Genomic DNA, 17,605 nt, shown 5'->3' with positions numbered 1-17,605 from the left:
GTTAATGTATCAGTAGAACTGGTATTGATCGTTTTGACTTCTCAGTCTTCGTTCTGTGTAGCAGTAACCTTTTTCAATTATAAGACTTTTGAATTTCTCGAAAATCTACCCATTCCATAATGATGGCAATAACACAAGCCGGGGGAGTGTGAGAGTGTGAGAGTGTGAGAGGCGACCGATCTTGGAGAACTGAGGGCTGTTATCTCCCGCTTACTCCGATAAGTAATTAGTATTTATGGGAGGGCGAAGACTCGGAGCTCGGAACTCTAGCATGGTTCTTGTGAGTTTAATAGCTTAACTCCATACCGCTTTATTTCGAACAGGAGCACGTTTTCTAAAAATAACACCTACATTTTTGGTGTTGCCTTGCAATTACACATTTCATCGATTGTATTTGTTCTCGAATTGAAAATTTCACGTGCATATTTTGTGTCCCTGTACAACATAAATCAGTTCAAGGTAAGAAAGGAACTCCTCACCAGTTGAGGCGAGGATTACTCACCTGATGAGTGGTTCTCTTGTCCCGATAACCGCGTGCATTTACTTACATTTCTTTTATAATTTGCACATGGTGTCTGTTTTTAGGTCTCGCCTATGCAGCGCGCATGCGCTGTTTAGGCAAAAGACATTTAGTCATCGGCATAGCTTTTCAGCCAAAAACGTGCACGCGTTCCATTGCCTTCAATGGCAACGCGTGCACGTTTGGCGATTCCCTTGTGGGAGGGAGCTTTGGCAACATATGTTTGCTAGCTCCTGCTGGCAACATATGTTTTCTCGCTCCCGCAGGGGAAGCGCAGGCCCCCTCCTCTCTCTCCCCTCCCCCTGCTGCCTCCTTTCAGCACGAGGCGCCCGCGATTGTTCATTATGTTGCAAATCGATGTCCACAGCAGTCTTGTAAAGCATACACATTGAAATGCCACAGAACAGCTTAATCTTCAGGATTCCTTCCTTTTAGAAATAAAACCTGATGAGTCAATGCTTTTTAACACACGCAATTGTCCTTGCTGCTTTTTCCAGAAGGAGAGGACGGAAACGTCTTGACAGGGTGAAGATTTTTTTTAATATGTCTGCATTATGAGCACCTATCGAAACAAGGCAGGATATTTAAGACCATGTGTTCCAGCCGTTGGGTTCCTTTTTAACTTAGAGTACCCCTCCAACCTCAGCATGGTGAAGCGACTTTATTTACACCGCTGGTGCTGTCAGATCCCTCCCGCCTCCCAATACACCATGACCAAGCTCCTTTATTTATTTAATATCACCGGTGCTTTCAGGCCCCTCTCGTCTCCTAACACAGCCTGGGAAAGCGTCTTCATTTATTTATCATCACTGGTTTTCTTGCTTCCTGTCTTTCCTTCTAACCTCCTGGCAGGCAGGTTTCTCTCCTGTGTCATGTCCTGGGTCCCAGAACGTGATCGAGCTCTCAGTGCCCTGCACTGCAGCAATAAAGCCCTGTTGCCATTTATGCTGTATTTGTTTTCACAACCTGTTTCATCCTAAGTCTATACTGCAACCCCTCTGTTTATTACCTGCAATGAGCATGCTTGACTTTACCACGCTTATATCTACAATACTTGCACCAACATTTTTGGTTCCAGTCCAGGATTTTCAAGCACTTGTCATCTTATGGAGAAATTACCGCACAATAAGTAATTCCCTACTGTTCCCCTACTAAACATTTAATCCTTTCTCCCAGCCATAGCGAGTCGCTGAAAGGGCCTTATGAACTGCCCACACATGGACTTATACCTACTACAGCCTTAATCAAATGAACGCTCACACTTTAATGTGAATAGTATAGTGTGCATAGTATGGTACAAGGAGGGAGTAATTGTTAAGTAATTGGTGAGAACTTGATTAATGATTTTGGGGGCCTGTCAGTCTAAAAGGTTGATAAATATATCTATTTCTGTGTCTTTTTTGTCCTCCCTGCAGTGCCATGGACTTTCAGTCGAAGGCTTTGTGCTCCCCTCATCCACAACTCGAGAGGTAAGACTGTCACTCCCTTTAATTTTCCAAGTAAATGTTTTCAGATTTTACTAATGCACTTGGTGGTGACCATGACGGCTCCTCCAACCTCCCACTTCACCAACACGTAAGACTTAAATCTTTGGCACGCATTGTGCTGTAACTGACATGTTCTGTTGTGGCATTTAAGTGTTACAGCAAAACTTTGCTTTTTCGCCAGGCTCTGATTTCTCCCTAATTGCCGTTTCCTTTCTTCTGTTTTTGACTTAAGATGTAAAACCTGTCTTTTTGTTGCATTTTTCTAACTGTAAATTGCTCACTTTGTGAATACCCCCAAGAGTTACACTGGATCCAGAGAGTGTACTGTCGGTTTGGTGGGCGGAGGGGAACAGGATATGTGCACGCTTTCAAGACAGGACATGTGCACGCTTACATCTGTCTTACAGCTTAGCTGAAGACACAGCAGATGTGCTCGTACGGGTTAAACAAGATGTGCACGTGTATGTCTCTGCTCGGTTGCTCCCTCTCTCCGCATGGAGGACACAACATATGCATGCGCTCTGCTCCCTCTCTCCGCACGCAGGCCAAAACATATGAACGTGCTCTGCTTCTTCTCTCCGCACGCAAGACAAAACATATACACACGTTCTGCTAAAACATATGCACACGCTCTCCTCCCTCTCTTCGTACGTCGTACAAAACATATGCACACGCTCTGCCAAAACATGTGCACGCACTCTCCTCCCTCTCTCTCTACGCAGGACAAAACTTATGATCGTGCTCTGCTCCCTCTCTCCGCATGCAGGACAAAACATATGCACGCGCTCTGCTCCTTCCTATGACTAAGCATTTGTGGGCAGGCACATATGAACCAACCCAGCTTGTTTTAGCTTCGGGAAGAAGGCAAGTATTCAGCAGAATAGGGGTGGGGGTGGGGGGGTGGGAGTTGAAACCCCTAGCCCTCGTGGCAGTGCTGTAAGGTTTCTGCAGGGTGCTCAGTGCTGTGTGTTGATGATGTTCCTACGGGTACTGTATCCGAGTCCCCTCCTATTTGGGGAGTCCTGTACTCTCCGGCTCCAGTGCACACTTTGTGACCGAACTTTCGTCCCATTCCTGCCCTCCTGGCGGCGCTTACCTTTTAATCCCTGCTGGCCTTGTACCTCCACCCAGCTGGTGGAATGTGGGATGGCCTCTCCCATATTCTGTGTTATGCATGAGCAGTGGGTGGAGGTTTCCTGTTGACGACAAACTAAAGCAACACAAATAAACCTGCTATGAAATCTTGTGGCCTCGCCTTCTTTTCATTTGCGGCGTTTTTATTTTTTTTGCACTCCTGTTTTGAAAAACTGTCACAAGTTAATTGATTCCGTGCACTTTTTGTTTAATTGTTCCTGCGCTGAACTAAAAAAACCCCCAGCAATAAAAAAAACCCTCATACGTCCTTGTTTATTCAACAAAGCATTCTGTATTTTTTTTATTTTTTGTGTTTCAGTTCTCGACCATCGCCATTTTTAGGTCCGGTCTGACACAGCAGCTGTCTGCAAGTCTTATTGTTACCAGCTCTTTAAAATAGGCACAGTGAGCTTTACTTTTTACCCAGGGAGTTATCATGCCACCTTATTTTTGTCTTCCAGGAACGTCATTAAGGGAAAATTACCACTACAATCTCACACCAATAAAAAAACCGCCACAGGAAGGTAATTTGTTTAGACCCAAACGTGGCATCTAAGAGGACAGAACCAGAATCTGGCTGCATTTCAGTGCCACCCAGTGGTCACGAGAAAAACTGAAGCAGGAAAGTGGAAGCCAAAACATTGATCTTGACAGCAGTGGAAGGGCTACTATAAACAAGCATTGCCCATACTTATTGGTCTCGCTTGACTGTGAAAGTAAGCAAGACTGCATATCTGAAAGAAACAGGTTAGTGTTAGATTCCTTATCTTAGAATATCCCCAGGCGTCAGGCTGGATCCGGAAAGTTTTGCGTAGCAGTACCCCTGCACGTCGGTAGGCGTCGTCTGTGACTCCACGTTCCGCGTCGTGTTTGCCGAGATGACGTCGTCGGAGTACTTAGACGCCGCCCTCGCGCGCTGACGTCAGTTCTTCTTTTTTCCGTGCCAGCAAGGGCAGATCCGGAAGGAGCAGTACTCCTTGCTCACTTTTTTACTGACTTTTTCGATCTATTTTGATCTTGTAGAGTCGATTCCGACTATCGGTGCCGATGGGGATGCCCGGGTTCAAACCCTGCGACGACTGTAACCGCTTGATGTCGGTTACCGACCCCCATCGTCGGTGCCTGTATTACCTTGGGGCCGACAACGTTGACAAGTCTTGCCCCGACTCCCGGGCCTTGACTTCGAAGGCTTGGCGGGAGCGGTCCCGTAAGTGCCTCGAGCTCCGGCAGTCGGCCCGCGCCACTCACGGCCCTGGTCCAGGAGGAGGTCGAGGGACCGGTCGCGGGGCCACAGTCATCACAGCTCGGCGAGTCGACACCGCTCGTTGGGCTCAAAGTCCTCAGGTAACTCGAAGTCGAAGAGACGTCATCACTCTTCTGACTCCCCCCGACGCTCGCGCGACGCGGCTGGAGGTTCAGGCGACACCGCCTACACGGCTCCGCCGGAGCCACAGGCGCCGCGTCCCCTCCATACCCCGCAGTCCCTGGGGTGCACGCGGCGCCGGAGGAGATCAGCGCCTTCCTCGTGGCCATGAGGAATTGGTTCCCTCTGTCGGACCCTGCGGAGGTGCCTTCGGGTCCAACTGGAAGTCTTAGTGGGCCGGCGGCTCCGGCCCCGGCACGTCAAGTTCTTCTGCCCCGGTGCCATCGTCAACTCCGGTCCCGACGCCGCAGGACCCCGAAGGATCCAGGTCGCCAGCGGTCGACCAAACGACCCCTCCGCTGGTGCCGACCCCCAGGGTGTCGCCCCCGACGCCGTCTCCGGACGACATCGTTCCCGATGCTACCCCCGATCCGAATCCGGCGTCGGCCAACACTGAGTTCGGCACCAAGAGATGAGTTCATCTATGATCCGGCCCCATTCTTTGAACCTGAGTTCAAGATATGGAGGACTGGGTGGGGTCTGAGCACCCTCTGGCACGGGAGTGCCAGTCGAATCCGGACTAGGCAGCTGAGCTAGCGGAGGCCAGTGGTCTGGACACTTCGCCCCGACACTGGATTTGCCTCCCCTCCTGCCGTGGCTTCGGAGGAGGGGGCTGCTTACAGCGTGGTGTTGACAAGGACGGCCAAGGCCTTGGCTCCTTTGCTCCCTGTCGCAGCTGTGATGACTAATCTCCTCACCGAGGTGCTCAAACCGCAGGCAAGCTCCTCGGAGCCTCTACTGCCGTTCAACGAGGCCCTCACTGACGTTCTGTTGGGCACCTGGTCCAAGCCCCTACAGGCCTTCCTGTAGATCGGAACGTGGCCCGACGCCACCGCCCGGCCCCGGGCGACCTTAGCTTCCTGTCCACCCACTCCATCCTTGAGAGTCTGGTGATCCAGGCCTCTACTTCCGAGACCGCATTCACGACTGCCCCTCCAGATCGGGAATCCAAAAGGTATGACCAGTTCGGTAAGAAGCTGTTCTCCTCACTTAGTTTGGGGCTGCGGTCTGTCAACACCGCCTGCCTTTTGGGCCGTTACACCCACTCTCTGTGGGATACGGTTGCGGACGTGCTGCCACAGTCGCCGGAGGAGGTCCGGGTGAAGCTCGTTAAAGCCCTTGCGGAAGGGCGAGATGCAGCGCGTTACTCCATTCGATGTGGACTGGACACCACGGACTCGCTAGGTAGAGCGATTTCAACGACGGTGCTGGTTTGTCGCCACGCCTGGCTGAGGTCCGCTAACTTTTCAATCGATGTCCAGGCCACGCTCATGGACATGCCGTTTGATGGCCATGGCCTTTTTGGCGACAAGGCAGAAAGTGCGCTTGAGCGTTTCAAGGACTCCAGGACTACCGCCAAGTCCTTGGGCTTGTCGGGCCAGCGCCAGCAATCTACTGCCTTTCGCTCCTTTCGTGGCCAAGGAAGGGGCACCCCCTCACGTCCTGCCAGCCACGGGCTGCAGAACCAAGCTCAGCGCGGTGGCGGACGTTGTAACCGCTGTGGCAGTGCCTGGGGACAACGGCGAGGCCAGTTCACATCCACGCCCACAGGATCCGCCTCAAGGCCTTCCTAGTCCGAGCTTTCATGCCCATTGGACGCCGATGGGGGGCTGGGTTCGCCATCACCTCCTCCACTGGCGTACCATCACATCGGACAGGTGGGTGCTGCAAATCGTGCGAAGGGCCACTCCCTCCCCTTCGAGGCGACCCCTCCAGCCATGCCACCGCAGTACCGCCGCGTGTCGGGGGATCACTTGCAACTTCTGCTAGAGGAAGTTACGGGCCTCTTGTCCAAAGGGGCTATCGAGCGCGTTTCTGGGCCAGAAGTAGGGTATAGTTGTTACTCCCATTCTTTCTGGTTCCCAAGAAGGGCAAAGGGGGCATACGCCCTATCTTGGAACTCCGGAACTTCAACGGCTTCCTCCGGAAGGAAATGTTCAAGATGCTGACATTGGCTCAGGTCTGAGCTGCCCTAGACCCTGGAGACTGGATGGTAGCGTTGTACTTGCAAGACGCTTATTTCCGGCCCACCGGCGATTCACGGTAGGCCGCAAGCACATTCAGTTTACCGTGCTCCCCTTTGGCCTTACCAGCGCCCCTCGGGTGTTCATGAAAGTGGCGGTGGTCGCAGCTCATCTGCGCAGATTAGGGGTTTCAGTCTTCCCCTGTCTTGACAACTGGTTGTTGAAGGCGGGCTCCTCCAGAAAGACGTGGGCCACCTCCAGACTACGGCCGACCTCCTGCACCTGCTGGGGTTCTCCATCAATGTGCCGAAGTCACACCTGTGTCCCTCTCAGAAGCTCCTCTTCATCGGAGCGGTTCTGGACTCGGCTCAGTTTCGGGTTTATCCTCCCGAACAGCGGGTTCGGGATATTCAGTCTCTGATTCCGATCTTTCAGCCTTTATCCCGAGTCTCGGTCAAGTTGACGCTGCAGCTTCTGGGCATCCTTCAGGTGCATCACGCCCGGTGGCGGATGCGGGCTCTGCAGTGGGGCCTGAAGTTTCAGTGGGCCCAGCATCAGGGCAACCTGTCCTGATATCGGAGGGCACTGCAATACAGTTACAGTTGTGGAGCACGGACCGCGATTGGGTCAGCGGCAGATCCCTCTCCCTACCCCAACCGGAGCACGTAGTTGTGACGGATGCGTCCCTCCAGGCCTGGGGGGGGGCACATGGGGGAGGCATAGATCAGAGGCCTCTGGTCTCCGGCGGAGTCCAGGCTCCATATCAACCTTCTGGAGCTGCGGGCGATCCGACTTGCACTGAAGGCATTCCTCCCCTCTGTCCGGGGGAGTGTAGTGCAGGTGTTCACGGACAACACCACCGCCATGTGGTACTCCAACAAACAGGGCGAGGTGGGGTTGTGGACCCTCTGTCAGGAGGCTCTGCGCCTCTGGCAATGGCTGGAACACCAGGTGTCACCCTGGTGGTTCAACACCTCGCAGGTTCCCTGAATTCCGGAACGGACGAAATCAGCTGCCAGTGCATGATGGATCACGAATGGCGTCTGAACTCGGACTTGGCGCAAGGCCTCTTTCAGCAGAGGGGAGAGCCTTGGTTAGATCTATTCGCCACAGAAGAGAACGCGCAATTTCATCAGTACTGCGCGTTGGAGTTTCCAAGGCGGCACTCGCTCAGAGACGCTTTTCGTCGCGAGTGGAGTTGCAGTCTGTTGTACGCCTTTCCGCCTATAACACTTCTGCCCAGAGTGCTGAAGAAAATCAAGCGCGACCGGGCCCAAGTCATCCTTGTGGCTCCGGACGTGGCACGAAGATACTGGTATCCCGAGCTACTCAGCATGTCAGTCGATCCCCTGTTTCGTCTGCCTCTTCAGGAGGACCTTCTGTCGCAGCAGCAGGGGACGGTCCGACACCTGAACCTGTCCAGCCTTCACCTCCATGCGTAGAGATTGAGCAGTGACAATTGAGGCCATTTGACTTGCCTCCTGAAGTCTGTGATGTTATTCTGGCAGCTAGGCGTCCCTCCACAAAATCTGTATACGCCTGCAGGTGAAACAAATTTGTGGCATGGTGCACAGCAAAGGCTGTGGATCCACTCTCTGCCCCTCTTTCTGAGGTTCTCCTCTTACTTTTTTCTCTTTCCCAGCAGAGCTCTGCTCTGGGCACTATCAAGGGCTACCTCTCTGCCATTTCCGCCTTCTCAAGGCTACCTGATCAGCCCTCTTTGTTCAAGTCCCCAGTTGTAAATAGGTTCTCGAAGGGCATCACACATATGTTCCCTCCTGTTCCTTTCGTGATGCCTCAGTGGGACTTGAACCTTGTCCTGACTTATCTGATGTGCGCTCCCTTCGAGCTACTTCATAACTGTCCTCTTCGTCTTCTTACCCTTAAGACTGCATTTCTGGTTGCCATCACCTCTGCCAGGAGAGTGAGTGAGCTCCAGGCCCTTTCTTCTAAACCTCCTTTCCTTTCTGTCCTTCCGGACAAAGTTGTGTTGCGGACGCGACCCTCTTTCCTGCCCAAGATAGTCATAGCCTTCCACATCGGGCAGTCCATCACCTTGCCCACCTTCTTTCTGCCTTCACACCCCTCGAAAGAGGAAGAGAGGCTCCACGTCTGGACCCAAAACGTGCGCTCTCATACTATCTGGATCGCACACGCCAGTTCCGGGTGGATGACCAGCTTTTTGTTGGTTACGTGGGCGCTAAGAAGGGACGGGTGGTGCACAAGCGGACCATCTCCCGATGGGTCGTCTTGTGCATCAAGGCTTGTTCCACTCGGGCCACGGCGGCTACTACTGCCCTGGGTCGGGGAGTCCCCTTGCAGGACATCTGTCAGGTAGCTACGTGGGCCTCGCTGCACATGTTCGCAAGACACTACTGCCTGTACAGCCAAGTCCGGAGAGATGGTTTTTTCGGCCGTTCCGTTCTCCAGGACTTTCTGGTGTGATCATTGGTTCGCAGACCCACCACCGGGGTTGGTATTGCCGGGGTATCTATTCTAAGGTAAGGAATCTAATACTAACCTGTTTCTTTCCGAATGCACAAGCTCCTTACCTTCGGTAACGATATATTTGTAAGAAACAGTAGTTAGTATTAGATTCCTTACCGCCCCACCCATCCTCCCCGTTCTGCGAACCGATATCTAGGGTTACGGTCATCCCCTTTCAGGGCCGTAGTTTCATGGCACCAGTGTTGGTTTTTAACATGGCTCTATGTTTCTGGCGCGGAACAGCTGTGTATAAGAACTGACGTCAGCGCGCGAGGGCCGCGTCTAAGTACTCTGGCGACATCATCCCGACGCCGACGACTGACTCAGAGCCGAAGACGACGCCTACCGACGTGCAGGGGTACCGCTACGCGAAATTTTCCGGATCCAGTCTGACGCTTGGGGATATTCTAAGGTAAGGAATCTAATACTAACTACTGTTTCTTACAGATATATTGTTACCGAAGGTAAGTAACTTGTGCATTAGGACATTACGAGAAAGAAGCTCAACACATATGAGAGCTGTAAAGACAGGGGATAGAAGATACCCCATTGCGGCACATGTTCATGTTGACAGTCTAAAATACCACACTTACCATTTCATTTATATGGCATTGAAGTAGTGGAGGTCAACCCTAGGGGAGGTAATCGTGTTGTGTCGCACAGAGGCAATGTGGACAATGAGATTATGAGCTCAGAAGCTGTGATTAAATATGTATTATGAAGATCTGCAAGACTTCTTAGGTGAGGACTGAGGGCTCATCTTAGGTTCTGTGAAATATTTGGAATTTTTTTTATTTATATGAGTAAACAAGTACCTGTACATGAGTGGTGTTTATGATGTCATTTGAATTATAGCTATGTTATTTCTTGGTAACCTTTGTTTAGAGATATTTTGCATAACAATGTTAAATTGTTGTAAGAAATGATGCTCTAACTGATGCATTATTTCCTTGATATTTTTCATTACTTCCCCAATATTGTCTGTAGTCTTTAATATTTTTGGGGGGAATTAGACGCCTAAACTGTCTTTAAATTATGACCTCTGCTGTTTTTTTGTGGAGAGTCACTGTTTGTAGAAATAAGGAGTTAGATTCATTTTGATAAGGAAATTAAAATATGGACAAAATGTATAGTATCTCCTCTATTACAGTCAGTGTTGGAGAGGCACATTCATCAGTTAAATGAGACCTTTTAGAATACTCTGTTCGAGTGAAGATTATTTTCCATGCCTTATGTGACGAGTTGACTTACAGATTTTGATAGTAGATAGTTTGTGGGGCATTTGGCTTTTTAATCGTATTAACCCCTTCCATGCTGGGCCGTTTCCGCCCCTGTGCGGTAAACAAAAGAACAGGGCGGGGCCATGACGAACCCCAGCCGTCGTCAGCACACGAGCGCCGCAGAGCGTGACGGCTGGGGTTCGTCACCAGCATGGAAGGGGTTAATATTTGCTGTGAAGAATGAGTTCTAAGATAGCAACGGCAATGAACGCCATAACGTAAGTAAATGCATCGATTGATTAAGATGTTGACTTCACACACAAAGGTAATGCATCATTTAGGATTGAACGTCTATCGTTGTTCTCTTTTTAAAATAGCACAGAGTTGTGGGGTGTTTCCTATAATAACAGTGAAAGGGTGAAAGTGCCTTCAAGGGACTTTATTTTATCTGTATTCGTTGATTCAAATTATTTTAAGAAGGACCAATCGATCATCCTTGGAATGAGCTAATCCAATATTATATAATATATTGGATTAGCTCATTCCAAGGATGATCGATTGGTCCTTCTTAAAATAATTTGAATCAACGAATACAGATAAAATAAAGTCCCTTGAAGGCACTTTCACCCTTTCACTTTCATTACCCAAGCCCTCAAGGGTTTTCCGGGTCGCTCACTTTTTTGATAATCCTATAATAACACACATTTTTGAGAAGTACTAGCCGATTGTACACTCTGTTGTCCATGCAATTTGGCAGTCTATTACAGAGAGGTTAACCGTAGAGTGCTCTAAGTCTTTATTTTTGTTGCGCTCCCTGAGATTTAAGACGGTGGCTTACAGGAACACCAAATACACACGATTGAATTGGTGGACGCCACATACATATGCCTGCCTGAACCCAAGTTACTGGTTAAAGGTTTAGGAGGTTTTCATAAAGTGACGATGATATTGTTTTTCCCCCTTTTTTAGATTCAAGTTTTGGGTTGTGCGACATTGATGAACTCACTCGACAGATAACTTATTTAAAACACAGCTTCAACTGTACACTAGCAAGTCACAGGCTGAAGCTATGGATCCTATAATGACCCGTATAAGAACCTGTGATAAGTGTAGGAGAGTAGGGTCTGCTTCCTATGGTCACCCCCACTTTTGCTCTGATATACTGGTTTCTCGACTTTAGTGTGGCTGTGGGCCTGCTAATCAGACCCACAGCCCAGCTGTTCTCTCTCTAAATTCATACCATGTACTTTAGGTACATACCTAATTGGGTATTGGGTCACCTTTGTGAGACCCTGCATAGTGTACCATAGGTACCCACGGCATAGGTGCATCCAAGGCCTACCAGTGGCTGCAGCATGTATTATGCCACCCCTGGCTGGCGATCCACATTGACACAACTGGCTGATCACTCAGCTGGGGCAAGGTCATGTAATCACCCCTTGCTTAGGTATAGTATGCCTATACCTACCATTACATATAGACACATATATACCTATAAGTCACTCCTATGGCGGGCCTTGACAATCCTGAAGGCAGAGTGCTTGGTTTTATGTGAGATTGTGCTCTAGCATGAGCTGAGCATGTCTGCAGCTTTTGGAACCATGTCCTTATAGCTGTTCTATGATATAGCCATACCATATACTCTTAAGCGCATTATAATCCTTGCGGTTAATGCTAACTTTGGTTTGGCTTTATCAAAACATGTCGTGTAAGGAGTCATATGCTTTGGCGGCGGGGGTAGCATTCCACCCTTCTAGAGGGAGAAGACATGTAATTGTAGCTTTACCCGGTTAAAGTTAAACAGAGCCTCAGCATCACAAAATGGATGCTGCTGCCACAGACACAAGTCTGACCTCCTGCAGCTGGGAGCCCTTCCAGCGAGGGAGGCCTGGACAATAGATGTCCTGCCTTGGGAGGTGCTAGCACTTCTCCAGACAGGCTATAGTGTATTGGGGCAGGGTGGGTTGAATGAAATGAGACACTGCCTGGGGCACACAAGGTGCTAGCACCTCCCCTGACAGGCTATAGTGTATTGGGGCAGGGTGGGTTAAATGAAATGAGACACTGCCTGGGGCACACAAGGTGCTCCATGCATAGCCCGGTTCAAACCAGTTGCTGGGGCACTCCAGCCCCAGCTCTGGCGCGAAACTGGACAAAGGGAAAGGGGTGTAACCACCCCCTTCCCAGGTTCCACCCATAGGAGGGACCTAGCAGGTAATCCAGCCCCCTAGATTGGTATAAAGCTAGGAGCTGAGTCTAGAGACTTTAGATTATCCTGAACTGAAACTCTGAAACGAAACTCTGTACCTTCGACATTCTACTGCAACTAGAAGACTGAAGAATCTCCCTTGTGTCAAGGAGTGACCACCCTGTGCAAACAGGCACCATCAGTGACTTGCTGGTTTGCTTTGTCGACGCTCCCGCCGGAGCCCGAAGTCTTAGCGATGCAGCCTCTGGACTTCCAGACTTCTCTGACCCCGACCCACATCCACAGCAAAGCTGAGACCCGTGGCGAACACGAGACACGTGGGACCGGACTACCTGCAGTACCTGCTTCTTGCTAACTGTGCAGCTTCTGAGGCGTCCTCGAAATTGTGCATTGGGACTTGAGAAGCCCCAACCCCGAGCCATAAGTGCACCGAAGCTCAGCCCTCCACACTCCACGAGTGCCGCGTGGGGCCTGCTCCTGCATTTCTCCTCGACGTGTCTTCGTGGTTGCTAGCCCGTTGTCTAGTGGGCCTCCTGAAGACATCTTTACGAAACCACACCGCTTGCCTGGTTGCTCCGGGCCCCTAGTGCAGAATTGTATTTGTGCAACTTATAGTATTCTTATTGGGTAACTTGCGCTGTATCTCGAACTCTGACCTCATAAAGAGTGCAGAGGGGTTGTGTTAGTAATAAATACATATATATTTGATATATACCTTGTGTGGTGTCCTTTCATTTGATATTCAAGGGGTTATTATTGGTAAAACAATTGGCTTCACATGCTCTCTGAAGTATTAGCCTAAGACTGCTTTGTCCATGCTACCACTAGGATAGCTGGTCTATAAGGTTGACTTTATAACCATCACCATAAGGGTTGTATGGACTGATACAGGGTGCCCACTAGAATAGTGGACATCACATATCAGGCCAACTTCTCACAATAAGGTCTGTGATTAAACATAAGGGAAAGACAATGTTTGTTTTAATAATGCCCTCACACACTTTGCAGTGTCATGCTTCATCATTGGGCCGCATCATACACCCAGGTGCAGACCAACACTCTGGGTGGAGGGCAATATTTTTTTTTTTTAGATGAAGAGTAGTGGTGAGGGTAGAGAAAGAAAAGTAAACTGTGATAATACACATATAACACATAAACTGATGTGACACAACAAAAAGAAGAACAGTGACTAGTAAGTGAGAACGGCTATGGAAGTAAGACGGGAGAATGTCAGCATAAGTGTGATTTAGTTTGCAAATACTAGTCGAATTACGCTACGTGGCTTAAAAAACTTTTTTGGTTGCTTTCGTTGACATTGATGTTGGTGATACATTCAGCAAGTACACTGCGGTTTAGGTAAAATAACCAACAATACTCATTAGTGTTGATCGATGGCTCATAAGAGAAGAGGCTAAGTGATGTCGGCCCTGATATGTAGATTTGTAATAACCTGACACTCGGGCACGACTAAAAAATCCTACGTTACACGGGACGTTTGGAGACACATTAAGAAATTATACCATTGCCTGAGCAATAGAAGATGATGACAACCAGTAGCGGTGGTTACAGGTAGAAGCAAAGCAGGCGAAGCATGGTCGGCCTTCATGTTTATATTCCCGTTAGCTCAGCACTCGGGCTCGGTCATGAATGAATTTAGATAAAAACTAAAAGGCTGGTGGGTTCCAGACTGTCTAAATACTTCCTGTTCTTTTAAAATGAGAAAAGAAAGAAACAAAGATGTTTATTATTTCTTATGCAGTGCGAGAGTACAATCCCACGCAGTACCGGGTTCAGAATTTTTTTTATGAACTCGTGTGAGTATATACAATTTGAATTTGAGAGAACTTGGGTATGTTATACAGAGAATTACAGGTCATAAAAAATAAGACTATTTTATTGAGTGGAAAGAGTTTGAATGTGGCACGCCCCCAATGATGTTGGAGCAGTGACCTTATTGTTTTGGTAAATAAGGGGGTCCTTTTTAGGTCGAGGACTCCGTTGCACTGCGTAAGCAGTGGGCGGAGCTCCGAGATTTTATGTTTCTTAGTGTAGGGGGGCTTGAACCCGCCCCTCTTCTCCATTGGCTGGCCTTGTAAATGCTGGCCAGCCATTGGAGGAGAGGGGCGTCACTCCCTTTAAGCCCCGTCTTTTTCAGATTCGGGGCATGTTTTTTAGGTACTTTCTGTGACGTCATCCGTCACTCAAACCTAAAAAACACGCCCCCCAGTCTGAAAAGGACGGGGCTTATCTGCAGCTACTGCCACCATTTTGCTTGTTTCCTCCCTCGCCGTTTTGTTTTCATTTTCGTCCCTCTCTCTCACCCTGTGGACCCTCACCCGCTCCTATGGTAAATATGAAACAGGCAGTAATTTAAGAAAGGACACATCCTACATATTAGAGGTTAGGGGAAGCGGTTATGAAAATCTCGGTGCTTTGCGGCAGCCATTTTTGCCCAACCGTCCCAGGAAGAAGAACAAGAGCGCAAGCTTCAGCGTGTGAAAGGCTCCAGGAGAAATGCACCGCTGTCTGTGTGAGGTGCAGGTTCAGTTGCAAGAATGGGCCCCTTCTGTAACCCATGTTAAGGTAAAAAGAGAGGCTTGTGTCTGCGCTGGTCTAAAACAGGAATAGTATCTCTTGCAGCAACTCCCTCCATCCAAGAAATCAGTGTGTTTCGAATCCAGTCACCCTGACCGCAACTTTCATCCTTCCAAGGCAGATAAGAGTGTGAATAGGCTTGGCACTCGTAACTGTTTGTCAAGATCCAAACTAAGTTGAGTCTATTATTGAACCTTATAAAAGCTGCTGTTAATATATAACTAGAGTGGGACGTGCTGCAGAGACACCAGGCAGAGACAGGCAAAGGCCACCCTCGGGCCCATAAAAATACCTGCTGCGCGTGAGCCTTTCTTTCGCGAGTCCAGACAGCAGACAGTTTGAGCGTGGAGAGTGAAAAAGAAATACCAACACAGCACACACTGCTTTCACAGAGGTAGCTGGATGACTGGGGTTAGATGCACTTCTCAGGTTCCCGCAGGACCGCACATACGCAAACACACACACATGTATCGTAGCGTTTACTATCCATAAGCGGGGCCTCAAGCGCTTCCATACACAGTCTCGTGCATAGATCACTTCAGCTATAACAGGCCAGGGGCGCAGCCTTCCTGGGCCCAAACAGATGTCTGAGCTGAGCCGGATTGGCCAAAAGGAAAATCAAAAAGATTTTCTAGACAGGTGCTGAGGTAAATCACACTTCACGCGACTGAGTTCTTTCACAGTTACAGCACACTTGGCACCTGGGCAGCAGTCCTGACCTGCCCGTGTTGCAGTATGGGCGACACCTTTGAGTGATGCTGTTCGGGATAGCCGCTTTCCCACAGGAGAGCCTTCAAACCCCTTTCCCACCCCCTCTTCCCACTGTGAGAGGATTATAGGGAGGAAACAATCACGTGCTAATTAACCTGGCAAGTACCACGCACCCTAGCAGCACACACCATGAATGCGTAATAACAGGAGTGGGAAACCAATGCTTGTATGTTTTCAGGTGGAATTTTTTTTTTTAAATGCTGTGACAATTTATGAGGTGACTACCGTTTGCGTTCCACAAGCCACTAGAGCTGCATTATTTATTTGGAGGGATACATGGGCCCAACACTGCAAATTAAAAAGCCTTTTGGCATTTTTTATGCTTATCTATGCTCAAACCGTTTGCTACAAGTAGGTTGTTTTAAGGCTTTGTCATGAGGAAGCCCTCAATCCTCCATTTTTGCCGCACCCCCACACCACCCAAACTAGGCACCAATAGCACTTAAAAAGAAAAACTTGGTTTATGATGGAGCAGCTTTATTAAAAATTGGCAAACCACACTCGTGAAAAAACAGTCATAAAAATTCAAAGTGATAAAAGTCATGTGAGTAATGAAAGTGATCCGGTTTTTGTGCCTCTGTGCCCTGCTTGTGATCCGGTTTGTGTGCCTCTGTGCCCCCCTGCCCCCTCGTTGCTTGTGCTTGCTCTTCTGCCCCCTCGTTGGTTGTGCTTGCTTTCCTGCCCCCTCGTTGTGCTTGCTTTTCTGCCCCCTGTTCCCTCGTTGTGAGCTTTTTTTCTGGCCTCTGTTCTCTGTGTGTGTGGCTCTGTGTGTGTGGGGCTCCGTGCTTGCTGCCCCTTGTTGCTTGTGCTTGCTCTCCTGCCCCTTTGTTGCTTGTTGTGCCTCTGTGCCCTGCTTGTGATCCGGTTTTTGTGCCTCTGTGCCCCCCTGCCCCCTCGTTGCTTGTTGCCCCCTCATTGTTTGTGCTTGCTCTCCTGAATGAATAGAGGTCTTGCAATGCGCTGACGTAGCCCAAAGGGCGTCAAGGCGCAGGAGACAGACAGACATAGAGTCTCAGAAACAGACAAACATAGAGTCTCAGAAAGACAGAAAAAGATAAAATCAGTAGACCTGGGAAAAGAGCCAGGTCTTTAAAAGTTTGCGGAAAATCCCCAGTGAGGTTGCCTGGATAGTTCAGGGGGGAGAGAATTCCAAAGTTTGGGGGCCAAGGTCGAAAAGGCTCTCCCCCCCACTTCTCCCTTTTAAATCTGGGGACAGAGAGCAGATTTCTAGAGGACGAGTGGAAAGTTCTACTGGGAATGTAGGGGCTAACAAGGGACCTAATACCTTCAGAACCTGATCCAAAAACTGCCCTATGGGCCATGCAAATATGCTTGAAAGAGATCCTGGCCTGTATTGGTAGCCAGTGAAGGTCTTTCCTCGCCTGAGTTGCAGATGCAAGCCTAGGAAGATTCAAGACCATCCTGGCTGCGGCGTTTTGGACCATCTGGAGGCGATGGAGAGACTTCTGATTACTGCCGCCATAGAGCGCATTACAGTAGTCAAGCCTGGAGGGAACTAGGGCAACTGTTGACTGTTTGAGGGCATCAGGCGATAGATATGGGGCAATCTTTTTCAACGTTCGGATGATGGCACAGCAGGTGGACACTGTTCTGTTGACCTGGAGGTCAAAAGAATGGGCCGGATCTATAAGTACGCCCAAATTCCTGGCCGAGTGGGTCGGGTGGGGACAATCCCCCAAGGATGAGGGCCACCAATCCCCAGACCACATATCTTGACTTCCTCCAAAAATCAAGACCTCAGTCTTTTCTCCATTTAGTTTTAGATAGTTCCGTA

General features: G+C 49.4%; 1 protein-coding gene across 3 annotated transcripts in view; it reads left to right on the top strand.

Annotated features, from left to right (window-relative positions):
- The window catches only part of PHKA1 (phosphorylase kinase regulatory subunit alpha 1), a 1,293,387-nt gene that overhangs the window by 1,210,998 nt on the left and 64,784 nt on the right, over window positions 1-17,605 (top strand). For all 3 annotated transcript variants that reach the window (XM_086942009.1, XM_086942008.1, XM_086942010.1), the window contains one exon: window positions 1,936-1,989. In XM_086942009.1, coding sequence (XP_086798135.1) covers window positions 1,936-1,989 — 54 coding nt within the window. The remainder of the gene's footprint in view (window positions 1-1,935; window positions 1,990-17,605) is intronic.

Source organism: Lissotriton vulgaris, chromosome 10 (genome assembly GCF_964263255.1).
Source record: "Lissotriton vulgaris chromosome 10, aLisVul1.2, whole genome shotgun sequence".
Lineage (NCBI taxonomy): Eukaryota > Metazoa > Chordata > Amphibia > Caudata > Salamandridae > Lissotriton > Lissotriton vulgaris.
This window is presented reverse-complemented; position numbering and strand designations above follow the sequence as displayed.